The sequence below is a fragment of the Phacochoerus africanus genome, chromosome 15, assembly GCF_016906955.1.
Source record: "Phacochoerus africanus isolate WHEZ1 chromosome 15, ROS_Pafr_v1, whole genome shotgun sequence".
Taxonomy (NCBI): Eukaryota; Metazoa; Chordata; class Mammalia; order Artiodactyla; family Suidae; genus Phacochoerus; species Phacochoerus africanus.
In genome coordinates this window covers 110,174,681-110,202,465 of record NC_062558.1, presented here as the reverse complement: position 1 = coordinate 110,202,465, position 27,785 = coordinate 110,174,681, and the positions used below count along the sequence as shown (strand labels likewise).

General features: G+C 40.8%; 1 protein-coding gene across 4 annotated transcripts in view; it reads left to right on the top strand.

Annotated features, from left to right (window-relative positions):
- HPSE2 (heparanase 2 (inactive)) overlaps nucleotides 1-27,785 on the top strand; it is a 726,022-nt gene that overhangs the window by 585,983 nt on the left and 112,254 nt on the right. For all 4 annotated transcript variants that reach the window (XM_047760831.1, XM_047760830.1, XM_047760833.1 and 1 more), the window contains exons 8-9: nucleotides 2,231-2,337; nucleotides 5,575-5,689. In XM_047760831.1, the coding sequence (XP_047616787.1) occupies nucleotides 2,231-2,337; nucleotides 5,575-5,689 (222 nt within the window). The remainder of the gene's footprint in view (nucleotides 1-2,230; nucleotides 2,338-5,574; nucleotides 5,690-27,785) is intronic.

Sequence of the window (27,785 nt, the reverse complement as noted above, 5' to 3'; positions counted from 1 at the left end):
ACTTTGCCAACTCTGATTTTAAAGTAGGTCTCAAATAATGCATATTCTCTAGTCGATGGAGAGAGAGAGCTAGGAGCTGTACCTAGGGAGAGATGAAAAAAGGAATATGGTTGCTTGCTGATGTCTACCTATGGGTTTGGGAGAAGGAAAGTTATGGCATATATATTACATCCCACATATATTTTTTTCTTTTTTTCAGAGCTGAAGTAGAGAGAATTAATTTAAAATTACATTCCGCAACTATAGCAAACTGTTATCATCAGTTCATGCAAAGCCTTCTTTTTGTTTTAACTTTCACTTTCATCTCTAATCCCTATTCACATTCACCACCCTCTTATACATGCCTTCCTTATGTCTTTGATATATGTCCTTAAGAGAAATATATCTTTATACTCTATTTAGTGTTATTGGGTATGAATGAGTAATTACATAAATAATATTGTATCATAAATCTCATTCTGTTTCTAATTTTTAAAAACTCACCACTAATTCTTTAAGGCCTATTTATGTTGCTGGATTTACATTGACTGTATTGCTCTAACTGCAGCATAACATTCTGTGGTATGTATCCCCCACATTTTACATTTTCATTCCTCTAGCAATAGACACCTGCCACAGTGACATAGCGAACATCCTCATAGTTGTTCCCTTAGAGACCTGAGGCAGAATTACTTTGATCTGTAGGTCCAGGAGAGGCATTGGTGGGCTGTAGGACCGAAATACGATTGTCTCTATCCAGTCCCTCTTGTATATAACTAGCATCCTCTCATCTCACCTCCTCTCCTAGCCATCCCTGCAGAGACCAGAGCTCGGCAGTGCACGGACAGGGCTACAGCCAGCTCGGTGCTGGGGCAGCAGGACCTCTCCTTTCCTGCTCTGGGACTTCTCTAAGGCAGAGGGTGGAATGTGAGGAATCTGCTCAGCACTCATTCCTGCACAATGAAATGGGGTAATAACAGCTACAAGGCTGCCCTTGACTTTTGGAAGATAGGAGCCAAGGGGTAAATGCTTCTGGTCCCCCTCCATCCTCCCCCCTACACCCTGCAACCTTGGGGAATTGTGTTCTGAGACAGAGTTCTTAGAGCTCTTACCGAGATCCCTATGGAATTGAATATAAGTTGCCAGAAGTGGTTGCCAGCAACTCATACTTGTATTACTTTTCTCTCCTTCCCTTTTTCAGTCCCCAGTTCCTCATTCCTTCTCCCTGTTATTGCTTCCTAAATGAACTACCTATAGACAAGCCTTTGTCTCAGGCTCTGTTTTCAGAGACTACCCAGCATACATTATCCCTAAGTACTGCCAGATTGCTTTCCAGAGAATCTGAGCCCAGATCTAGATAGTTGGGCCAATCTCCAACTTGTGGATCAGAGACTGGGACATTTCGAAATTTCAGATTGCCACCTTTTGACAAGCAGGTCCCTGTGTAGGATCTTTCACCTGTGAGTCAGTGATTTTTCTTTTCACACTTACTGCAATTAATTGCAACAAGTGTTGTTGCAATATACATATACATACCTGCCTTGGTAATTATAATATACCTCTCTCAAACATTGATCTCTGCCCTCTCACGATTCACAACTGCAAATGCATGGACAGTGCACTCATCCATGGATGTACCATAACAGAATATTAAGAAAATTTACTTTTCAATATTTGCTATTATGGAAGCATTATATGGCCTGTATCTTCTAGTGACGGGTGTTAAAACTCAACTTACGTTCTTCTTCTCCTTTCACATTGTTACTCGGGAAAAAATGATCATTTCTTTGAGTGGACATGTATCAGTGTTACTGCTTTTGTGTGTGTGTGTGCCAGCTCTCTGTTTGGGGTGCATCATCAGGAAAAAAGCATAGTCCATGGTGGCCTGGAAACAGAGCATCAGAGGAATTTTCTTAAGAAAATATATGTTCCGGAGTTCGCGTCGTGGCTCAGTGATAACAAACCTGACTAGTATCCATGAGAACAAGGCTTCACTCCCTGGCCTCACTCAGTGGGTTGAAGGATCTGGCCTTGCTGTCAGCTGTGGTGTGGGTTGGAGATGTGGCTTGGATCTGGCATCGCTATGGCTGTGGTGTAAGCCGACAGCTGCAGCTCCAATTTGACCCATGGCCTGGGAACCTCCATATGCCTCAGGTGCAGCCCTAAAAAGGACAAAAAAGTATGTCCCTTCTCATTTAGGAACAGCTTTTAAAAATCTCATGATGTCCTTCTGCTTTTGTTGTGTGAACAGGTAGTTAACACATATACCCCAGGAAAGAAGATTTGGCTTGAAGGTGTGGTGACAACCTCAGCTGGAGGCACAAACAATCTATCAGATTCCTATGCTGCAGGATTCTTGTGAGTAACACTTGCAATTTCACTCACAAGGGCTTTGAGGAAAGAAGGACAGCGAAATTGCTCATTATTCTGCCCTTTGCGTGGGGTGGGGGTTTGTTTCTCATTGGAAATTCTTCATCCATTTATTTTTAAATGTTACAGTAACCATTCAGCAAATATTTAGGGACTTGTCTAGATACTCAGCTCTCAGTTATAGACATTAAAACAAAAATAATAATAGTGGTAATAATCATGATAGTAATAAGGGCTTTACTTTATGTCTACAGTATAAAACTCAATATAGATAACATACATTTTCTCATCTAATTCTCACCACAGTCCTGGGAGAGAGATAAGATTAAGACATGTGACACAGACAAACCCCTCAGGACTGCACACTAACCAAGTGACCTATTCCTGATCCCATCTAGTCTGTGGTCCTGTTTTTTTGTCTGAGCAAAGTTCTCCTAAGAACTGCCTCCCTGCCCTCAACTACACATTTTTTTGCTACCAACAGCCGCTCTTAATTATATAGCTATAGTTCCTCTCCATTAAGGCAGCTTCTCTAATACAGTTGTGAAGGACAAGTCAGGCTGTCCTGTAGATGGTGTTCACAGATGGAATCCTGAAAGGTGCAGATGAAAAAAGGATGAGTCAGTGTGCTACAAAACGATGCCCAGAGTTTTCCAGCCCTGTCTCCTCACATGGTGTGGCATAGAGGGTTATTCAGTGAGCCTCCTTCAGAGGAAGGAAATGGAAGTGAATCAGCATTAGATACAGTGTTGCTGAGGGTCTTCTTTCAAAAATATTCTCCTCACCTGGTTCTACTGTGAGAAGCCAGGATGGCAGTCGGCACTACAGGAGACTCCTTGAGTCAGAAGATGAATGGCCTTTGCTCAGCCATTGTAGAAGGACTCTACTCAGGGCCCAGCAAGCAGCCCGCTTGTACTGAGTGTTTTCATGAGTATTCTTCCCTTTAGAGAGTGATGTGAAATGAGAAACACCCAGACCTTCATCGAGAGAGATCTGCCTTTTCATGAGCATCAGCCAAATATCCATAGATCTCTGCAGTCACTTTACAAACATAGATAACTTAATTGTTTAAAATTTTGATTGTAGTTCAGATGTCTAATGCCTGCTTGACACAGATCAAATGAGCCAGCTCATTCTCCTTCTAGTCTTCTCTTTTACTTCTTTATCACCCATTTACTCTCAACTCCACTGGCAGTACCCAGATACATTCCCTCTGAATCCAGTTCTCCACAGGGCATAAATTGCTTCCTGGGGGGAAAAAAGAATGTAAAGCATTCCAGGAAGCTTCAGAAGTCTAGCAAAGAATTGGAAAAAAAGCAACTTTCAGCCCTTTTTCAGAATATGGCATAAATACAAGCTTACCAGGACACATACACGTGCATGCACAAATTAGAATTCTCCACTGCCAAGTATGCAAGGGTGTTTCTTCCAGTCAGGGCTTTGAGAATCTTTGATGCACTACAGATACACCCTTGGCATATTGCTGTGTCTCCAGCACCTAGTAGTGTCTGCCATGTAGTAGATATTCAATAAAATTTTGTAGATGGAAAAAAGTGGCTGTAGAAGCATCCTTGATGAGATATGCCAGTTATCTCTACTTAAGCACAAAAGGGATACCTGGAACACCATTTATTTCCCTGCATCAGGAGATTTATTGTTATAAGAGGAAGGTGAAGATAACTCCAGAACTAACCCTTCTACTCAGAAAGGCCATTGGGAAGCAGGGGCTTTGGTTGTGGTCATTGTTAAATGGCCCAGACCCTGGATGTGCAAATAGGATAAGGGTTTGAAGAGGCTGATGTATATTCTCCCCTCTCATTTTAGAGTTCCTTCAAAAACTCCCCACATACTAGCAAAAAAAACCCGCAAACAAACCCAGATTTACCAATTAATATTTATTTGTAGAGTATATATTCTTTAAAAATTGCTGTGCTAGGCTCTGTAGAGGCCTTATAAATGTGTACAAATGTGTATATACAGTTAGTTACATACCAGTGCTTTACAAATGACTCACATGGTCACATAGATGTTTTAATAAGTGAAGCCAAACGACATATGCTCAGGAAAAATTGAGAAATGCCTTATCTTTATGCTGAAAAGACTGAAGCTCCAAGTCACATTCTTACACATATACTGTTACAATTACAGTTTTCCTAGGAGTTCCCATTGTGGCTCAGCAGATTAAGAACCCAACTAGTATCCACGAGGATGCAGGTTTGATCCCTGGCCTCGATAATAGGTTAAGAATCCAGCGTCGCCTTGAGTTGTGGTGTAGGTCACAGGTGCAGCTCGGATCCTGCGTTGCTATGGCTGTGGCGTAGGCCAGCAGCTGCAGCTCAGATTTGACCCCTAGCCTGGGAACTTCCATATGCCACAGGTGCAGCCCTGAAAAACAAAAACAAAAACAAACAAACACATCCCTATGTTTCAGAAGAATACCAAGAAAGAAGAGAAATCAATTCACAAACGAATAAATGAATTAAATGTGTAAATGATGAAGGATGAAGACAGAGTTAGCAGTGGGTGTTGGAAGAACCAGGAGGGCAGTATTTTTGAAGGACAGCATGCCCTGGAGAGTATGGAGTGATGGGATATGTGATAAGTGTGAACAATGCCGGTCTGCCATTGAAGCATGTGTATGCTGGTAGCATACTCCAACCCCCGTATAGTTATAGTGCCAAGGGAAATTCTTACTGCATTAACTACTAACAGTGATATATTAGGGATGCAAATGACTGGACCACTCTTGCACAGGCCATAAGAGTATGTGGGTAAGAGTCCCATGAAAAGTACGTGTATGGTAAATAGGTGCAAGCAGGGGAGTTTGAATGATAGAAAATATAGCGAGGGTGCTTCTGTGATTGTGTGTCCTGTGGTCAAGGGGGATGACTTTAGGCTTACAAATGGGTATTTAGGGTATTCACTTTATTTGTTAGTATTATAGGAATAAGAGGTAAGTCTTTAGCAACAAGCTATTTTATGACCAAGGGCAATTCATTTTACTCCCCTGGACCTCTGTTTATTTTCTTACAAAACGAAGAGGTTGGGTTTGATAATCTCTAAAATTTCTTCCATCTGTACATTCCTGCTTAAAATAATCTTTAAAGTACTAAGTAAATTTGATGGGTGTTGGGGGGTTGGTGTGTACGTTAGCCAATTTCTATAGAGCTTGCCATATGCCACTTTTAAATGTATTGATGTAGCTTTTTTCCTCCTGCTATTTAGATGGTTGAACACTTTAGGAATGCTGGCCAATCAGGGCATTGATGTTGTGATACGGCACTCATTTTTTGACCACGGATACAATCACCTCGTGGACCAGAATTTTAACCCATTACCGGTAAGTGTAAGATAAAGATTCCCAACTCCTTTTCTGTGTTCTTGTTCTTTTGATCATGCTTTGTTTCACACTGGGAGAATTTTTCTCCTCCTTCTATTACCAGTTAATTTCATAAATCGGATAGAAGCATTCTTAACTCATTTTACAGACTCTTGGCTTCACTTTCCACATATACCCCAATATGTATACGTGTATGTACATATGCATTTATGCATATACACATATATACATTTATATATACTTATATATTTATTTACTGCTATTATTTTAACAAACCTTGTGCAGTTGAGATTCCACATCTACTAGTGGCCCGTTTGAACTCTGCTTGAGAGTGAATTTTTCCAGATTGTTTCCTTTTAATGCTAATAGGAGACATTAGTTAATGTCAGATGCAACATGTTGAAAGCAGATGGGAGAGTGTTGGCCAAGATCAGATACAGTGGGAACCCATCCCTTGGAGAGTGGCTGAAGTGCACTTTGACTAGGTGTTGATCCCTGTGTAATAATGAGGGGACTTGCCGAGGGCATCACCTTCTCTAGGAAAGCAAAGGAAAGGGAAGGCTAAAGAAGAATGGTCAAAGCAGAGATCTGCGTTTGTCCAGTGTCTTCACTGACCAATCAAAGAAATCCCACTTAGTCCAGAAAAGCCATACTTATCAGAAATATTACATGGGTTATCCTTCTCACAGATGTATTGGTTATGGTAAAAGGTCAGAGCCCTCTCATTAACTCACAGAACAACAGAGCTGGGATTCCTCTTCACGATGATCCAGTTCTACCTCGTGTAACAGAGAGACTGATAGCCCAGCCTGTGGGGGAAGGAGACATGTACAGACAGCCCTTGAACCTGTCCCTGTGCTCTGGTCCAGTGCTTCTCCCACAGAATTACTGCTGCCCTGGAGTCCACAGTAAACAAACCCAACTGGAACCAGTGAGTGTTCCTGCCATTTGCTTTCCTCTGCCCATTTCAACCCTCGCATTCTTCTCATCACCGCAGCCCTGAACCAGGTGGCCTCCAAGCCCAGAGCACAGAGTATCTTAGCATTCAACAGCACCATTTCCATGTCTGAAAAGCATCCCTCTAGACTGACTGTTCATGACTTGAGATAAATCACAAATGTTAAAACTGACTGGCACAGTTGCTTTTATTCACAGGGCCGGGATACCTCCCTCTCACTGTGTGGGTTGCAGAGGGATGGTGAGGGAATTTTCAGTTTGGAACCATAGAAGGTTTTGTTTGTTTGTTGTTTGTTTTGAGCTCATAAACTTGTAATGATAAAGCAAAATAATAATTAGAAAAGCATCTATCAAAATGTAAGCACTGAACAAATAAATATCACACAAATGTAAATATTTATTGACCATCAGGCACTGGGGAGGAGACCAGGAGTGGATGACTGGATAAAGAGATAATGGAATACTATAAGAGGGGGTCAGCGAGGGCTCCTCTAGAGTGCGTGCACAGGAAGGCTTCTCTAAGAAGGTAACATGTAAGTCAAGATCCCAGTGACAAGAAGGACCCAGACATGCAGATTTTGCAGAAGAGCTTTCAGGAGCAGGAAGGGGCTAACACAAAGGCTCCGAGGCAGGAACAGAGTTGGTGTGTTTGAGGAAAGTTAAGAACCTCAAAATGCTGGGGACTGGCAGGGAAGAGCGACTGGTTGGACTTGTGGCCAGCCTGGGTCAGAGCACACAGAGTTTTGGAAGCTGAATGGGATGACTTTTATTGTAAGTAATATGAAAAGCCATTGGAGTGTTTTCCGCAGAGAAGTACCATGATCTAACGTACATTTTAAAAAGACCACCCTGGGAGTTCCTGTCGTGGCTCAGTGGTTAACGAATCTGACTAGGAACCATGAGGTTGCGGGTTCGGTCCCTGCCCTTGCTCAGTGGGTTAAGGATCCGGCGTTGCTGTGAGCTGTGGTGTAGGTTGCAGATGCAGCTCAGATACCACGTTGCTGTGGCTATGGTGTAGGCTGGAGACTATAGCTCCGATTCGATCCCTAGCCTGGAGCGTCCATATGCTGCAGGAGTGGCCCTGGAAAAGGCAAAAAGACAATAAATAAATAAATAAATATATAAATACATACATACATACATAAATAAAAAGATCACCCTGGTATAATTAATGCATCAAATGTTGGTTACATGTTTAATAATGTGAATAATACTTGATTTAGGGACCACTTTCATGTACCACACATCAATAATACTCTGAATGCTCTGTCCTTCCTTCCCTCTTTCCTTCCTTTTTCCTGTCTTTTCTTCTTACCTTTATTCCTTCCTTCACACATTCAAATCTCATTTACTCCTCCTGATCATGTACTTTATACTGATCACTGTTCCTGGCAACGTGCCACTGGGATGAACCAAAAAGACGAGGTCCCTGACCTCTTGCAGCTTATCATCTAGTGAAGCGTACTGAAAAATGGAAAGTATATAAGCACATGAATAAGACAAATGCACTTTGTCATAATTGCTCTAAAGAGAGCCTGGTGAGATAAGTATGATTATTTATACTTGTTTTGATGAAGAGAAACTAGGGTTCTTTGAAGTTAAGTAACTTATCCAAGATTAGACAGGTAATAAGAGCTGGAATTCAGTTTTTCAGCTCTAAATGCTGTGTTCTTTTCACTGTGGCACACTGTGTCCTGAACACTCTCTTTGGTGTCTGTGCTGCGGTCTGAGGCCACTGTTTGCATCAGAATTGAGTCCAGAGGTGGAAAGGGGCATCTTGAGGAACTGGAGAGAAGAACACGTAGGCTGGAAAAAAATGGTCTTTGGGTGACTGGACAGGTTTGATTTCTAGGGTTGGACACACCCAGATTGCATATCAGCTCTCTGTACCTTTGCATGGCCATGTGTATGTTAAAGATGCAAGTTCTCATGGCTTTGTCCTCCCCAAATGAGAGATAATGCAGGTGACTTCCTTTAAAAGCATAGCTCGGGACACCTCAGTTGATAGGTAGTACAGCGCAGAAGCTCATTGAAGGTTAAAACAAGTCCTACTGATTCAGCACAAAGACTCAAATGATCTGGGCAGCTGTATTTCTGGAAATACCAAGCTCTAATAATAATAATAATAATAATAATAATAATAATAAACCTGTGTGTAAAAGCACTTTAAAAGGTGGCAGTCTTTTTATCTTTCTTTGCATTAATACATTCTTCACCGTATGAGCATAGAACTTGGCAGCTGGGAGAGTGTGTCCTAAGTCTTCTGGAAAGAATTTACTAGGCTAGACCAGGGCACCAACCTGACAGACCTTGTCAGCAAGCCCCTGGGATGGGATGTGTAATGGAGACAGACTTAACAGTCATATTGGTTGCCACTTCAGAGAGTTGTGCCGTTGATATCCAAACACTGCCAGTAAAAAACTTGTGGATTTTACATTGCGATTAAATCTTTGAGAGTGTTAAGAGTTTAGGGCCTTAGGGAGTTGTGTTTTGGTTGCCTCCCAGAAAAAAATCAGTATTTTCTATTCCATTCCTACAAATCAGCTCACTGAATTTCAGGAAAAGATATTATTAGCAAATACTGGGTTTTTTTTCTGTTATTGTTGTCATAGGGTCTTAGCCTAATGGTTCCTCAATCCATATCCCATATTATCCCTCCACCCACCCAGTCAACTTTGATTTGAGTTTGTAGGATTCCAGCCCATCTCGGACAGGGCCATTCTAATAGTGCCATTGCAGTCTAAGGTAAGAGAGAATGTGAAGGTGGCCCTTTAAAAAAAAAAAAAAACTTGTCTTGAGAAAAGTTCATTTTCAACTGCATCCCATGTTCTTTCTGGCTGTTCCTCTAGAAAAGTGCCAGCTTTTCTCCTGTTGTGAGTTTTTCCTTCTCCTGGGAAGAGGAGAACATTTAGTTCAGCAGTGCTTCATCACTCAACTCCCACCCCTTTCCCTTGACCTCCTTGTCATTGGGAAAGAGGGAATGTGTGAGTCTCCACAGCCTGTCAGCCAGTCACGGACTCCCTTGGGAATAAGGGATGTTTGTGCAGAAGAGTTCTGCACATTCAGTGGACATAGTCCAGACCCCACCAGCCGTGGGCATTTCTCCTAAGAGAGGGTTTGGGAATTTAGCTTGCTGCTTTTTTAAAGAGCTTGATTTACAGAGCTTTCAGGGAAAGGAATGGTGAATTACTAGTCAACATCTTCTTAACTCCCACGCCAGCCTAGCAAATATAATTCAATTCAAAAAACATCGACACTTCAAATGTGTCTGGCTCTAGGCTAGGTATTCTGGGGACATGCAAATAAATAAGATTCGGTTCCCTCATCTGTAGAACTAACAATCTGGTGTGTGTTTGTGTTTGAGGGATTACATTTTAGTCCTTTGCTTAGAATGAAAGAGAGAGCTAGTTCACATTGGATAGCCTTTTCCACACTGGGCGTAATGGTAGGGATATTTATATTTGCTGTCAACATTCTTTTTTGCTGACTGCCCCGCATGGATAATAATAAACATTCAGTTCAGCCCAGTGCACACTTACTGAACACTTGCTCTGGAATATAGTCAGTGGTCATAATTGGCATACAACTCTCCAGTTTATGGTGGGATTGAACCTATAGTGTGGTTCCCATAGCAACATGCCCTGAGCCAAGTCACCACTATTCAGAGGCTGTTTGGCTATTGGAAAGAAAGAAACCCTGCATCATCTTTTTTTTTTTTATTAAAGTATAGTTGATTTACAATATTATGCCAATTTCTGCTATATAGCAAAGTGATTCAGTCATATATATATATATATAATCTATATATATATATCCTTTTTATATTATTTTCCATCATATTCTGTCCCTGTGCTGTACAGCAAGACCTCATTGTTTATTCATTCTATGTCTCTACTAACCTTGAACTCCAAATCCCTCCCATTCCCTCCACCCACCCCCTGGGCAACCACAAGTCTGTTCTCCATGTCTGTGAGTCTGTTTTGTAGATAGGTTCATTTGTGCCATATTTTAGGTGCCACATATAAGTGATATCAGATGGTATTTGCCTTTCTCTTTCTGACTTACTTCACTTAGTATGAGAATCTCTAGTTGCATCCATGTTGCTGCAAGTGGCACTGTTTCATTCTTTTATATGGTTAAGTAATATGCCATTGTATATATGCACCACATTTTCTCAAGGCATTCATCTGTTGGTGGACATTTAGGTTGTTTCCGTGTGCTGGTTATTGTGAATAGTGCTGCTATGAACATTGCGGTGCATGTATCTTTTCGAATTATCGTTTTTTCCAGATACATGCCCAGGAGTGGGATTGCTGGGTCATATGGTAGTTATATTTTTAGTTAAGAAACTCTGAATCTTAATGGTGCCTACATAACTCTACTTGTTAGCCTGACTCAGGGATGAGATCCTGGGTGCTCCATCTTTGTCTTCCATTGCAACGTTAGATAGTGGCTTTATGCACTACACAGCCATGGTATGGACACAAGATCAGCTTAAATTTGTCCATTTCCTGAGGAAGAACATCTAGTTATAAAACCATGTCCCACTAATGCTGGATTTTGCATAATTTCTTCTTGTGCAACACCACTGAATGAGGAGGCCTCAGGGGAAGCAGCAGGAGCCTGGTACTATGTCACAAGAGTCAGAGGTTCCAGATTCCAGTCCAGGCTCTGCCATTCATTAAATGTGTATCTTTGGGTTCCAATTTTCTCATCACTCAAATTGCAATAAAAATGTCTCCTCTATCTGCCTCCAAAAGATATTGTTATAATCCTTAAGAAAACTAGATATGACAATAAGATTCTGATTTCCTGTCACACACACATAGAAAAGCCCTGGAAGGGACGACATCTAAATGTTAAGAGGGGTTTTCTTTGGGTGGTAGGATTACAGATAGATTTTACTTTTTGTATGTAAAATTGCTGCAATTATTATTACTTTAATATTCTGAAAATGGGGCTATTTTTAAGAGAAAAAAAATAGAGTGTTTGAAAGAATTAAGTGTTCTATTACCCTTGTTCTATGTGCTTGATACCGTGCTGGACACTGGAGAGACACTGTCCTTGGCCTCAGGGAACTTACATTGTGGGTGGGAGACAAGACTGTGCTTTGACAGGACAGAAGATGAACAGAAGCCATCCTGGGTGGAGGACAGGCATGGGGCATCAAGGAAGGCTCTCTGGAACTGGATCTTGAAGGAGAAGGCAAGTTAGCCATAGGGAGAAGAGTTTGGGGTCTGGGGAGAATCTTCCAGATGGAGGCAATAGCATGTACAAAGGGTACAAAGACATTAATTTTCCAGAGTCATGGTGGATGGATTATGAAAAATTACTTAGGAAAGCTTTTCCCATCACTGTCTGCTGGCCACACAGGGTGTGTGAAAATTATGGCATTTCAAAGCTCTGGAGGTGGTGGGGCAGGGGTGGTGTGAAACCACGCCAAACCAGCCTATGACCTGTTTCTTAGTGCAGCCTCCTTTCTCTTTCTTTTCTTTCCCGTGGGAGCCATCAGGAAGATGAAAGAAGCAGAGAGTACCTGTTTAGGGGTAACTGTGATGTGAAACCCAATCCTCTCATTAGAGGCCCTGACAAAGACTTCTCCATGTGCAACCTTCCTTTGTGGGAACCTGTGGCTGCTGAGAGAAGGCCTCCTCAGCTGCAGGATCAATCACTGGGACTCAGGCCGGCTCCGTGTCAGTAGCTGAAGCGCCTGGGCTGCATGCCCAGTGGGCATGACTTGCTTCTTTCCTCCTCTCTGCCTCTAAACCCGGGCCTCTTGCATCAGAGCCTATGCCTTCACCATCTGACCAGGCAAGCAGCTCTTTGCCCCTAATGCTTTAGACAGAAGCCCCTCTGATTGTTAACTGACAGTCCTCCTTTCCTTGCTTCTTTATCATCCTGAGTGGTGGGCCTGGGATGTCCGTGACACATGTCCGCAGTTTAACAGCTCATCTTGGTGGCATCTGCCTCAGGAGGTGGAAAGAGCTCTGCCCCTGGAATCAGGAGATGCTGGCTGCAGGGCAGCCCCACAGCGTTCAGGTTGCTAGTCTGCATTTCCTGCTTTGTAAAACAGGGGCTAACTGTGCTGGGGTTGGGGAGTGGGGAGTATTCGAATGTAGTGCTTAAAAGTGTTGGCTTTGGAATCACACTGACCTGAGTTTCAAACCCAGCTCTGCCATTTACTGCTGTGTCCCTGGACAGCTTACTAAACCTCAGCACTCATCCATTTCTCCTCATAAAATGGAGACAATAATAACGTCTCTCTCAGAGCATTGTTTGAAAGGATTGGAAGAGCCAATGCGTATGTATCTTTTTTTTTAACTTCTTTTTTTTTTTTTTTTTTTGGTCTTTTCGCCATTTCTTGGGCCGCTCCCGCGGCATATGGAGGTTCCCAGGCTAGGGGTCCAATTGGAGCTGTAGCCGCCGGCCTACGCCAGAGCCACAGCAACACGGGATCCAAGCCGCGTCTGCGACCTACATCACAGCTCACGGCAACGCCGGATCGTTAACCCACTGAGCAAGGCCAGGGATCGAACCCGCAACCTCATGGTTCCTAGTCGGATTCGTTAACCACTGCGCCACCACGAGAACTCCGTGTATCTTTTATCACATAGTATGTACTCAGCAAATGTCAGCTGCTGTTGTTATTTATAAAGTTACTTTGTAAAATGTCAAATTCTTTAAGTTGTAATAATTATCATTAACAACTTGAATGTAATGTGGCAAGATAATATATATTTGAATATTTGTACAGATGTCTGGAAATCAATCAAGTAACAATAACTAAAGTATGAAAAGTAGATTTTTTTTGGTAAAAAGTTACCAGAAAATTAAAATAAAGGGGGGAGACTGTGATTCCTGCACTTGAAAAGAATGGACTGCAAATGGTTAAAGGCAAACTAAAAATTACATTTTGTTTTCCTCCAGAGAAAATGCTGCCAGCCTTTCCCAGTGAAGGCAATTAAGGCAGTAACCACACTGCAATACTAGCTCTAACACCTTCATTTGGTATTTATAAATGGCCCAATAAACCCTGGAAATCATGATATGTCTCAGCAAAGTGCTAATGACAGCACATTATGTGAATCACTGAGAAGCAACAATTGAAACTCTTACTTTGCCATCAACCATTTATATTGTTTCCAGATTGCAATACTGAGGGATTACAGCTACAGCAAATTGTGTGGCAACCTAAATAAATTAGGGAGTGGGGGAAGAAGCAATTACAGCCTCATTGCATTTGAGTTTACGAGCTTAAGTGTGCCATCCTCGAAGCAACCTTCAGATGATGGAGGAGCAAGGCCAGCCCTGGAAATGAGAAAAGCTGCACCTCACTTAACCTTATCAGTTCACCAGAATATTATCTAAAAATAATCTGACTGTAAAGAGAGGAAGGGAAGGAGAAAGAAAAAAGAAAAGAGGGGGAAAAAAAATGGAATGCCCTTTAGTGGGTTGGAAGGATCTTTTGTGAGTGCCCCACAGAATGACAAACTTAAGGTTATTTCATCTTGAACATTATATTTGCAAACACTAAGGGCACGATGGTGTCTGGTTATGAGATTTAGGAATCAAGAAATAGGCCTCTCATAGGAGTGATCATAAGAGTCAAACATAATACATTGTTTTTTCTAACTCAATTAGGGGATTTTAGGGATTTGTTTAAATAAAAGCAGAAGTCTTTAACAATAGAAATAGATTTGCATTTCTCTTATAATCAACGATGTTGAGCATTTTTTCATGTGTTTGCTGGCCATCTGTATATCTTCCTTGGAGAAATGTCTATTCAGGTCTTTTGCCCTTTTTTCCATTGATTGATTGGCTTTTTTGCTGTCGGGTTGTATAAGTTGTTTATATATTTTAGAGATTAAGCCCTTGTCGGTTGCATCATTTGAAACTATTTTCTCCCATTCTGTAAGTTGTCTTTTTGTTTTCTTTTTGGTTTCCTTTGCTGTGCAAAAGCTTTTCAGTTTGATGAGGTCCCATGGGTTTATTTTTGCTCTAATTTCGATTGCTTTGGGGGACTGACCTGAGAAAATATTCATGATGTTGATGTCCGAGAGTGTTTTGCCTATGTTTTCTTCTAGGAGTTTGATGGTGTCCTGTCGTATATTTAAGTCTTTCAGCCATTTGGAGTTTATTTTTGTGCATGGTGTGAGGGTGTGTTCTAGTTTCATTGCTTTGCATGCAGCTGTCCAGGTTTCCCAGCAAAGCTTGCTGAATAGACTTTCTTTTTCCCATTTGATGTTCTTGCCTCCCTTGTCAAAGATGAATTGACCATAGGTGTCAGGGTTTATTTCCGGGTTCTCTCTTCTGTTCCATTGGTCTGTCTGTCTGTTTTGATACCAGTACCACACTGTTTTGATGACTGTGGCTTTGTAGTATTTCTTGAAGTCTGGGAGAGTTATGCCTCCTTTTTGTTTCTCAGGATTGCTTTGGCGATTCTGGGTCTTTTGCTGTTCCATAGAAATGTTTGGATTATTTGTTCTAGTTCTGTGAAAAATGTCACGGGCCAACAAACTGCTGGGTACAGTTTATCTCAGGTCCCCTGCACCCTGATTCCTGACCCTTCCTGTGCCACCAGCACTTGGCAAACTGCTTTGCTTCCTGTCTCTCTGTGTGAATAATGGTATCCCACCGCCTGCCCCGTGGCTGGCGTCCTCAACCAAGCTCGATGCCTGCAGTGTTCCCCTGTCACTGACCTGACCATTGCCATGTGTACCCTGTCACCTCTCAGCAGGCTTTGAAATAAAAATGGCAGAATAATGATACTTGTGAAAGCCGGTGATAAACATTTAGAGGTTGGTCATACTACTCTATTTTTGTGTATCTTTAAAAATTTCAGTAATTTTTTTTTAAACGTCCTCACGCTGGGATGTTGTGACATATGATAAAGCAAAGTGCTGTTTTAGTTGCTCTGGGACATAAAAGATAAAGTCAGAGTCCTTCTATGTTTACAGTTGTATGGGGTGACAAAACATAGAGTCTTGGAGAGAGAGCTAGAGGGTGCTTTAAGGTTTGACTTTTTCACTCAGTCTATCCAAAGCCAGACCTCTCAGTAGGAGATATTACTGGTGGCTGGAGGAGAGAACCAGGAAGGCTTGTGCAGTAAAATGTCATTAGTGGACATTTGTAAGATGAGTTACCCAAAGAATACATGTTCCTGAGAAACTCCTTGCCCCCGGGGCACCTTCTGCTGAGACAGCGGGAAAGAAGGAATGCCTTAGGATAGAAGGAAGACCAGGCGTTCTAGATCTGATTCCATTTTCTGCCACCAACTCATCTGGGGCACGGGGCACTCTAGGTCCACCGCAGATGTGAGTGTTGAACTCAACCACGTCCGCTCTGATGTTTTCTGATTTATTGTCAAGATTTCGGTACTGATGTCTTCATACAAACTTCCCAGCTGAACTGACACCAATAAAACCTTTCAAAATGAAACTAAACCACACTACTTTACTTTTAAATCATTCAGGGCACAATTCCTCTTTTCTCAAGACTCTTATAACCCTGTTGTAGTAATTATCACTTTCTTTTGTTGTTAGATTTGTTTGGGTGCATCTAATTTTCTCTCTCTGACTATAAGCTCCTTGAAAACAGAAGTCATCTCTCATGTCTATATCTCCCACAGTGCCCTGCTCATAGTCAATCCTTACTGAATTCTAAAGTTGCTCGATGACTGGGAATCTGGGGGCTGCTGTGCACTGCTCAGTAATGAAAATATAGAAGGCAGGCATTTATTGTCATTTGATGAATGTGTACTGTGTACAGTGAGATAGTTAGCTTGGTCCTTAAGAGATTGAACTCTGGAGTCAGATCTGGATGTGAATTCCAGCTACACCGTCTACTTGCCATATCACCTTTGGCAGATTCCTTCACTTTCCACCATCTGTATAATGAGGATGCTAATAGTTTGTACATCACAGGGTTCTTGTGAATACTTAAGATAGTGCCTGACATGTGGTAAGTATATAATAATGTGATCATGATTACCTATTCTAAATATATAAAATTATTCCTTGGGCAGAAATTGTAGAAATATTTAACTCAGTCTTCCAAGACAGAGAAATAAAAGCAAAAATAAACAAATGAGACCTAATCAAACTTATAAGCTTTTGCAGAGCAAAGGAAGCCATAAATAAAATGAAAAGACAACCTACAGACTAGGAGAAAATATTTGCAAATGACATGACTGACAAGGGATTAATTTCCAAAATATACAAACAGCTTCTACAACTCAATATCAGAAAAACAAAGAACCTGAACAAGTTGGCAGAAGACTTAAATAGACATTTCTCCTAAGAAGACATACAGATGGCCAATAGGTACCTAAAAAGATACTCTACATCTCTAATTATGAGAGAAATGCAGATCAAAACTACAATGAGGAGTTCCCATTGTGGCACAGCAGAAACGAATCCAGCTAGTATCCATGAGGATGTTGGTTCAATCTCTGGCCTCCATCAGCGGTTTGGGGATCTGTGTTGCAGAGCTATGGTGCAGGTCACAGACGGGGCTAGGATCCTCTGTTGCTGTGGCTCTGGCGTAGGTTGGCAGCTGTAGCTCCATTCACCCCCTAGCCTGGGAACTTCCATATGCCATGGATACAGCCCTGAAAAGCAAAACAAAACGAAACTGCAATGAGGTAACCAATCAGAACGGCCATCATCAAAAATTCTACAAATAATAAATGCTGGAGAGGGTGTGGAGAAAAGGGAACCCTCCTACACTGGTGGGAATTTAATTGGTGAGCCACTGTGGAAAAGTGTATGGGTGTTCCTTAAAAAATTAAAAATATGAGTTATTGCTGTGGCGCAATGGGTTAACGATCTGGCTTGTCTCTGTGGAGGTGCTGGTTTGATCCCCAGCCTGGCGCAGTGGGTTAAGAATCTGGCTTTGCCACAACTGTGGCATAGGTCGCAGCTCTGGCTCAGATTTGATCCCTGGCCTGGGAACTTCCATATGCTGTGGTGGCCAAAAAAGAAAAAAAAAATCCTAAAAATAGAGCTGCCATGTGATCCAGCAATCCCATTCCTGGGAGTATATCCAGAAACATATGAAAACTCTACACTGGAAAGAGACATGCACACCAATGTTCATAGCAGCACTATTCACAATAGCCAAGACATGGAAGCAACCTAAATGTCCATCTACAGATGAACAGATAAAGAAGATGTGACGTATATAGACACATATATGTATCTATATATCCATAAAAAAGGAATGAAATACTATCATTTGCAGCAACATGGATAGACCTAGAGATTATCGTACTAAGTGAAGTAAGTCAGAGAAAGACAAATATATTATTTGTATGTAGAATCTAAAAAAAATACAAATCAACTTATTTATAAAACAGAAACAGACTCAAATTTATGGCTACCAAAGAGGAAAAGAGAAGGGGAGGGATAAATTAGGACTATGGATTAACATATATATATAAAATAAATAAACAATAAACATTTACTGCATAGCACAGGGAACTATATTCAATATCTTATAATAATCTATAACAGAAAGGAATCTGAAGCTGTACACTGAAATTAGAACAATATTGTAAATCAAGTATAGTTAATTCTAAATTTTTTTTCCTTGGAATGGGCTGAAATTCTAACATCTTGGGAATGATTGGAACACCTTGGAAACAGTCATCCTAACAGGCAGGTTCTACATACAAATAATCAATAATAGGAAACATTTTGGTTATAGTAATGTTAGTTGGCATATATAGATTGTCTAAGATCTTCAGAATCTTTCACATCTCATTTCATACTCCAGGAACCTATAAATTAGTAGTTTCCTTCTTGGCTTCTCTGGCTTTAGTTTTAATGTCCTATCCTAAGTTTCCACAGCTTATTTCCACCCAAGTCATCTGGCTTTCCCAGCTTCCTGATAAAGGCAGATAGATAGGATAGATATACGCATCCTGTTCAGCAGAGGAAAAAACTGGGGCCCAGAGAGGTCCAGCAATTTATTCAAGGGAACACAGTAAGGCAGAGCCAATGGTTCTGAGTTCTGTGATTCTTCATTTACTACTCATCTCCCCACCTCTTGTTGGTGCGGCCACAGCTTTGTCAAGTTAAGGATTCAGGTTAAACATACCCACTAGTGGCCAAGGCAGAAACAAATGGCAATGAGGAAGTGAAAAGGTGGCTTCAAAATAAGATCAAATGATTTAGGAGATAAAACCTAGGATTTAACAGCGGCTAACTCTTTTAGATTTACATTTTTTACTGAATAATGAAAAAACAAAAGGAAGAAAGGAATAAATTTTTAATTTCATGCACAGCAGTTTAGTTTTGTTGCTTTTACTGACTGTCTCTCCCTCTCTTATGGCAGCTATCATTTTGCCTTTATTATATATGTATATGTCTGCTTCCTTGAAAGTGGGACTACTCTGGAGTCCTCTTGTGGATTAAAAATCCAACGTCGTAGCTGCAGCAGCTCGGGTGGCTGCTGCTATGGCACGGGTTTGATCCCTGGCCCAGGGACTTATGCCGTGGGTGTGGGCAAAAAAAAAAAAAAGAGAGAGAGAGAGAGACTACTTTAAAACCTTTCCACCAGTGTAGGAGCTAAGCCATCCTCTAATGTTTAGCCATCTGATGATGGATGGCAGATCCAGTTCCAGAAGTCAAATTAAATTGTTTAGGAGAGCCACAGCATGGCATTTTCCTGAGGAAAATGATAATTAAAGTCCCTTCATTAATCTTACCTCCTGGGAAGTACTGCAAATATATATTCGAAGATTTGCCATGAATGCAAACTGATCTGGACCCTTGCCCTTGGGGACAAATGAAGGAAAGGTGTTGTCAGTGTCCAAGACAGTGTATCAAGTGCCATCAGTCTGTGCAATGGATTCAGCTGTGGCTACAATTTCTGGAACAGCAGGGCTGTAGGAGTAACAACTTAATTCAATTGTTGATAATCTACTATAAATCTCCAGTTCCCATTCCTCTGGACATACAGGGCTGTAGTATTGAGATATTACATCTCATAACATCCCTGCTTCCTTTTAGACCTTAATCGAGGCTGTGATTTCCCTTTCTCCCCCTGACCGCCTTGAGATGGAACTGGGAGGTAGGCTGGGAATGATTTACATGTCCCAGCACATGTGAATATTTCCACTACATGTAAACATCCTACTTCTCTACATGTGACTCTTCTGGATCAGGAGAATGTCCTCTGGATAGTATGAGCATTCACAGAACAAACATGTAAAACATCAAGGCTGTATATTGGAAGCCACAACAAGACATTGAATTGGTTCAAAGGACCTCACCCACAAAGTCACTTTAGATTTATTTTCCCTGCTTATTGGTTGAATTCAAGAGCCCCCCCCCCCCCAAATGAGTAGGATAGTGATTTGGGCACCGTGGATCTAACAGAACCAAAAGAGTTTGAGTTCCTTCCTCCCCAGTTTCCCAGCACACTTGAATGGATGCATATGGTCTTTGGTCCCCCTGGAGAAAGAGAGACCTCAGTCCTATCTCCAGTCGTCTTTCTCCTTAAAACATCTTGAGCTGGAATAGAGGTGTGGAGAAGGATCAGGGATGCTGAGGAAGAAAGCAGATCCACACCGGTACGCAAGGCTTTGCGTTGACAGTAATTCAGTTTTCTTAAAAATAACGTTATGGAGATAAAAATCGCCTACCAGAACATTTACCCTTTAAAGGTGTGCAATTCAATTATTTTCAGTATATCAAAGAGTTGTGCAATTATCACCACAATCTGTTTTAGAATATCACCCCAAACGGAAATCCCATGCCCTTTAGCATCCCCATTCTCCTTCTCCCCTAGCCTCTAGCAACCACGAACCCACTTTCCATCTCTGTAGATTTTCTGTTTCCATAGTTCATTTAAATAGGATCATAGGCTTTGGTGACTGGCTTCTTTCTCTTAGCATAATTTTTCCAAGATTCATCCATATTGTGATACATATCAATACTTCATTCCCGTCTATTGCTGAATAAGATTCTGTTGTGCGGCTATACCAGATTCAATTTACCTACTCGTAAGCTGATAGACATTAGAGCTATTTCTACATTTTGGCTATTATGAAGAATGCTGTTATCAAGCATTAGTGTACAAGTTTTTATGTGGCATAAGTATTCATTTCACTTCAGTATATAGCTTGGCGTGAAATTGCTGGGTCATGTGTTCAATTTTTTGAGCAAGTGCCAAACAGTTTTCCAAAGTGACTTCACCATTTTTAATCCCATCAGCCATGTATGAAGGTTCCAGTTTCTCCACATCCTCATCAATACTTGTTTTCTGGGTTTTTTTTTAATTATAGCCATCCTAGTAAGTGTGAATTGTATCTCATTACGGTTTTTTTTTTCTTTTTTATGACAGCACTTATGGCACATGGAAGTTCCCAGGCTAGGGGTCAATTGGAGCTGCAGCTTTAGGCCTTTGCTACAGCCACAGCAAACCACTGGATCTAAGCCATATCTGCAACTTATGCTGCAGTTCGTGGCAATGCCAGGTCCTTAACCCACTGAGCGAGGCCAGGAATTGAACCTGCATCCTCATGGACACTATGTCAGGTTCTTAACCCACTGAGCCAACAATAGGAACTCTTCTCATTATGGCTTTGATTTACTCTTCCCTAATAACTAGAGATGTTGGTCATTTTTTCATGTGCTTATTGGCCATTTATGAATCTCCTTTGAAGAAAAGTCTATTCAAATTCTTTGCCATTCTTTAAGGGGGGCCTATTTGTCTTTTATTGTTGAGTTGTAAGAGTTTTATGATAATATAAATCCCTTATTGGATATGTGATTTTCAGGCATATTCTCTAATTCTGTGTTGTCTTTTCATTCGCTTGATAAAGTCTTTTAAGCAAAAAAGTTTTTAATTCTGGTAAAATCCAACTTACCTATTTTACTTTTTGTCCCTTGTGCTTTTGGTGTCTAATCCAAAGCTATGAAGATTTATTGCTATGTTTTTTCTAAGAGTTTTATAGTTAGCTCTTACATGTAGATCTGTGATCCATTTTGAGTTGATTTTTGTATATGATGTGAGATGGGGATTCAGTTTCATTCTTTTGCATGTGGATATAGTTGCACCATCTGTTGAAAAGACTATTTTTTTCTCATTAAACTGTCTTGGCACCTTTGTTGAAAATTAATTGACCATAAATGTAAGGGTTTATTTCTTTACTCTCAATTCTATTCCACTGAGCCAAATGTCTGTCTTTATGCCAGTACCATACTATCTTGATTCCTGCAGCTTTGTAGTAAATTTTAAAATTGAGAAGTATGAGTCCCATAAAAAAAATGTTCTTTAGTTTCAAAACTATCTTAGCAACTACTTTCAGTTTTGAGCATTGTGTCAGATGTTCATACCTCGACCACATGAACGTCCCATATTGGGTGGCAAAGTTATCCTTACTGACATCACCTATTTCAGCTTTAGGAGCCCCTTGGCTCAGTAACTTCAGCCACATTGACTTTAGGTTGGGGTCACAGGGCTTGCTACCACATTGTCACCATAGGATCCTGTCCCTCACCCATCTGGAGAGAGTGAACAACAGTCAAGATACCATTTTGTTATCTTGTTGCAGTACTACCTCTCACTGCTCAGCCTCTAAATATTAATGCAATTTTTGTTCATTAATAGGCAGGACACTGGGGAACCATTAACTTCTCAACCTTACCTACTGTTTGGGTGAGAGCATTCACCACAAGCTCCTGGGGAAAATTCTCATATTCATGAACCTGGCCTACAAAGCCCGTGTAATTCCTCTTAAGGAAAGTCATGCCACTGTTAGCATTGCATTCTCATCACCATAGCTGTCAAGAACTGTGAAGGGCCTGACATTTTACCCTACTTACAAACTGATATGTTAGCCTTTGCTATTTCATAGATGTAGGCAGAAGACACAAGACTCCTGGGTCAGCAATAAAAGACTTGACATACTCAGCACAGAAAGCATCAGGAACATTAGCATATCTCCATTGGTTCTCCTGGCCACTGAGTCTCATAGGGGCAATCAGCAGACCCAAATATATGCTCCCCATGCAGTGGGTTTGAACTGAAGTTAAGAAATTCAGACCAAGGATCTAGCATATTTTGAGCAAACATCAAACATTGTAGCAAGCAGTAAACAAGCCCATCTTCCTCCTCTCAGAGGCAAGCATGATAGTTATACTGTGATCACTTTGACCCATTTCGTTGTCTCTGTGAGTAGCTACATAAACTACTCTTTATCAGAAGACAGAGAAGCCTTGTAATCTAGCACACTCACCAAGAACATGCAGAGATAATCAGGGCTGGTGGCCAATTGCCTCTCCCAACAATTTATCCCTTGGCCCTGCATGTTCTTGGCTGAACTGAAATTTACTTCTGAGTGTGCCACTCTCTCAGTCACTCTGATTAATCTGACTGATGGAGACTGGGACCAGATTTGTTCAGTTTGTCTTATCCGGCATGATGCTTAATTTTATGTGTCAAGGTAGCTAGGCCACGGTACCCAATATTTAGTGAAACATTATTCTAAATATTTCAGCGAAGGTATTTTTTTAGATGAGATAACATTTAAATCAGTAGACCTTGAGTAAAGCAGATTGTTCTCCCTAATATGGTTAGGCCTCATCCAATCAGTTGAAGACCCTAAGAGAAACAAAACTGACCTCCCTTGAGCAAAAAGGAATTTTGTCAACAGACTGCCTTTAGACTCCAACTGCAACATAAACCCTTCCCTAGGTCTTGTCTGCTGGCTTACCCTACAGATTTTGGACTTCCAATATTTCACAGTGGTGTAATACAGTTACTTAAAATCAATCTCCTAGATAGATAGATAGGTAGATAGATAGATAGATAGATAGATAGATAGATAGATAGATAGATAGATAAATAGACAGACAGGATGAGCTATACACATCCTGCTGGTTATTGGCTCTGTTTCTCTAGAGAGCTCTGCTACATATAGCATTTAATTAAAGTTTCTTTCAGCAGGACTTTTATAAAATACCAAAAATATTATGTTACAATTCACCATGCATCTCTTTCCTCCTCTCCCAGGAGAGAGAGAAACATTTGAGTTGAAAGAAATTGTGAAACCTTGGGTACAGAGACTTTATTTTAGTAATCTCTATGTTTCTCAAATACAGTAGGCACTCAGTGAAGGTTTGTTGAATAAGAGAGGGACTGAGTTGTGGATGCATGATTGGAGTTCTGTTGTCTCTGGTTGCCTTCCCCAACATCTGCGTCCAACAAAAATGCCTAGCTGTCTTTCAGGTCCATACTACAGATCAAATCTTTCTTTGAGCATTTCTTGAATTCTTCAAAGTGAATGTTTTCTCTCCTGCTTCTAAACTTCATTAACACTTAATCTGTATCTTTTTATGCATTTAGTTGATATAATGTTGTCTATTTTTGCAAGCTTGTCATATTTTCCTTCCTGGAATATAAATCCCTTGAGAGTAGGGACTTCCTATGCTGATTCCTAGATCTCCTCTAGCACCTAGTACATAATCGGTATCTAATAAACAGAAATTATCTGCCGAATTGGGCGGTCTCAAACCAGAGTAGGGAATCACTGGTGCAAATGTGCTAATCACTCAAATCGGTTTTAAGGTGTTTCTGATTATTAGTTAGCAGTTCAAATTCCTTTTAGGAGACATGGCCTTTTTGCTGATGACCACTTTAACTACCACATATCTTTGTAATGATTGGTTGACTTTAAAATGAGCCAATAACTCTCTCTGTTTAGAGAGTATACATGTAAAAGACCTGTGAATAGAATGCACAAAAGGTTCAGAGACCAATAGCATGCGTTTTGAAGTTTTCTAGAAATCCTAGTTCATATATTTCATTGTCATCTCATCTTCTAAACTATCATGAAGTGAGAGCCTGCTATATGCCAAGAACTAGGTCACTTCATGACATGTTTTCAAATCTTTAAAACAACTGGATTTTTTTCTTTAATTGTTACTTTTTAATTTTAGGGGTTTTTTTAAATCAAGTTTCCATTAGCTTATACTATTATGTAAGTTTCATGGGTACCCCATTATGTTTCTACTTCTGTATAAATACAGCATGCTCACCACCAAAGGACTGGAAATATTACTTTGAACCTACTCTTGAGGAAACAGAGGCCTAAAGACTTTAGGTAATTTGCCCAGAGAAAACGCACAGCCTACCTAATGTTCACATCCTGCTCATATCTAAGCCTTTCGAAGTCCATCTAAGCAACATTTCTCAAAGTCAGGACATCCACTGTCATTACCAAAGTCCCTCCATCATTGTTTGGTTCCTCTTTAGCTCATGTCTGAATGGTCACAGTGGGCTTCTCATGGTTCTCCTGTAGTTTCGCCTACTTCAAATATGTCCTCCACAGTATTAGTCAGAATCATGGTCATGTCACTCGCCTTCTTCAAAAAAGCCTTTGTTAGATTCCCATTGCCCACACCTCCTAAGCATGACATTCAAGGATTTTCGTCATCTGGACTTGCCCTCACTTTCTGGTCCTATTTTGAACATTTACTCCCAGATTAGTATTTCCAATAGGAACCTCTCACTCTGGTTCTCTAATAGCACTTTAATTATGTTCCACCTGGCTCTCCAAAGCTGTATATCATAGCTATAAGTACACAGGTCAGTTTCTCCTTTCAGACAATGAACAAACTGAATACAGAGAATATTATGACTTCTTGTACATAGTACATAATAGGTGCACAGAAAAGATTATTAAATTGGCTCAATTAAATTGAAATGAGCTTGCATTGGGGATGAATAGGCCATTAGAAGCCATATTGCATTTTGAGGAACAATTTTAGCTGCTATTTAAGGAGACACTGATTATAAATTCTTCAGTTGCTTCTCTATACTACAAGACACCAACCACTCAGGAAGTGTGTATCAATTACAGTATGGACATAATGATATATTTAAATATATTCAGATATATTTATGACTACTTTTCTAAGTGTTTTGCTAGCTCTGAAAAGCACCTGGGTGCCAGGGTTCCATACCAACTCAAATAAGGCTTGAGAAAGGATTTGAAGGGTGAGAGAGAGGTAGCTTGCCAAATGAAATGTCTTAGAAACACCAATTTAATGACTTATATATAAATTAATCATATACATGTGGATTAAATTTCCCCAGAAAAGGCATGTTTTGGCTCTCTGTGGACCACAAATGATTGAAAAATGATTGGAGATATTTCCTGAGCCCAAAGATGAAGAAGGAGCAGGTCTATACTTCTTTAACTGCAAATATTGGTGCAATAGATAAATTATCCAGGGGGTCTGGGGGAGTTAGAAATATGGCCAGGAAATAAGAAAATGAGATTCAGCTTGAAAATTATGCTCCAGGTACATCTGGGGCCAAATAACCAGAAACAGAGAGATTTTGTTTGAGGGAAAACCCAATAAAGTTATGGAGACTACAGGACATTCAGGTTAATTTCTAATGGGCATGGCCAGTGTGATAGAAGGCAGGTCATTCTTATTCCTGAGGATGCAAGAGAAAAGGCCCTGGACTCTGAGAGATGAAATGGTACTCATTGCCCATAGAATGTAAACAAAGCCTTTGCTTTTGGTTGTATAAAGATTTACCTGGGGAGTTCCTGTCATGGCGCAGTGGTTAACAAATCCGACTAGGAAACATGAGGTTGCGGGTTTGATCCCTGGCCTCTCTCAGTGGGTTAAGGATCCAGCATTGCTGTGAGCTGTGGTGTAGGTAGCAGACGCGGCTTGGATCCCGTGTTGCTGTGGCTCTGGCCTAGGCCGGCAGCTGTAGCTCTGATTAGACCCCAAGCCTGGGAATCTCCATATGCTGTGGGTGCAGCCCTAAAAAGAAAAAAAGAAAAAAAAGAAAGTTTGGTTAAAATTGGACTAACGGAGTTCCCGTCGTGGCGCAGTGGTTAACGAATCCGACTAGGAACCACGAGGTTGCGGGTTCGGTCCCTGCCCTTGCTCAGTGGGTTAACGATCCGGCGTTGCCGTGATCTGTGGTGTAGGTTGCAGATCCCGCATTGCTGTGGCTCTGGCGTAGGCCGGTGGCTACAGCTCCGATTGGACCCCTAGCCTGGGAACCTCCATATGCCGCGGGAGCAGCCCAAGAAATAGCAAAAAAAAAAAAAAAAATTGGACGAACTTCTCCAGATTACTCAAGGAAATAAATGACCAAAGTCAAGACTAGTCTTTGAGCATAGTGTTTGGAGGCAAGATGGCATCTGAGATGCAAAGCAAGAGATACTGAAGTTCAAGATCAAATGAGATACCTTCTCTAGGAAAGAAGCCATAAGCACATTATGAACCATCAACAAAAGACGTTCCTGGAAGTGTCTATCCTTCCTTATCATTTGAAAACAGTTTTTGGAAGAGATCAGACATATGAATAGGCCAAGATAAAGTCCAATATTATAGGTAAGCTCCAACTTTGGAAACTAGGCCATGAGGTATTATTCAAGTACATTGACATGAAGACCAAATGGTTTAATGACAAGGAAGTGCAAAGAGGTTGTTTTCAAGTCTAGAAAGGAGAGTCGAAGGGTATAATATATTGCTTCCTAGGAGGCAGGATATTTTGATCTTATAAACGTCTCTGGATGCCCAGTGAAGTGTGAGAAAAATAATAATGATCAGTGATAATTATAGCATTTACATTTGTACAATGAGTTGCCATTTACATGGTGCTTCTTACATATCATCCCATAATCTTCTCAGTAACCACCAGACAATATTATCTCATTTTTTAGAGATGCAAAACTGAAGCACAGAAATGACAGTATGCTAGCTAGTGGCAGTGTCAGAGACTCAAGACTGGTTCATCTGAGCCCTGATTTAGTATTCTTTCTGAATCTAAATAATTTCATGGCTTATTGGTATAACTTTATAGGGAAGAAGATTACTATGCTTGCTGAAAGTTTCTTCACGTGGTTCACATCCCTTGTTTGAATGGATTGTGTAAATGTTTTACTGCACCAACTCATTTAATGCTCACATTAATACCATGAGGTAGACATTATTATTACCCTCATAGATGGAGATAAAGAATCAGGTACAGAGGGGTTAGGTAATTTGCCCACTGGTTAGTAAGTGAAGGGGCTGGAATTCAAATCCAGGCAATCTGGCTCAAGGACTCACTCTCTAACCACTAGATCTTGCTGAATTTAGAAGCTGCTTTATCATAA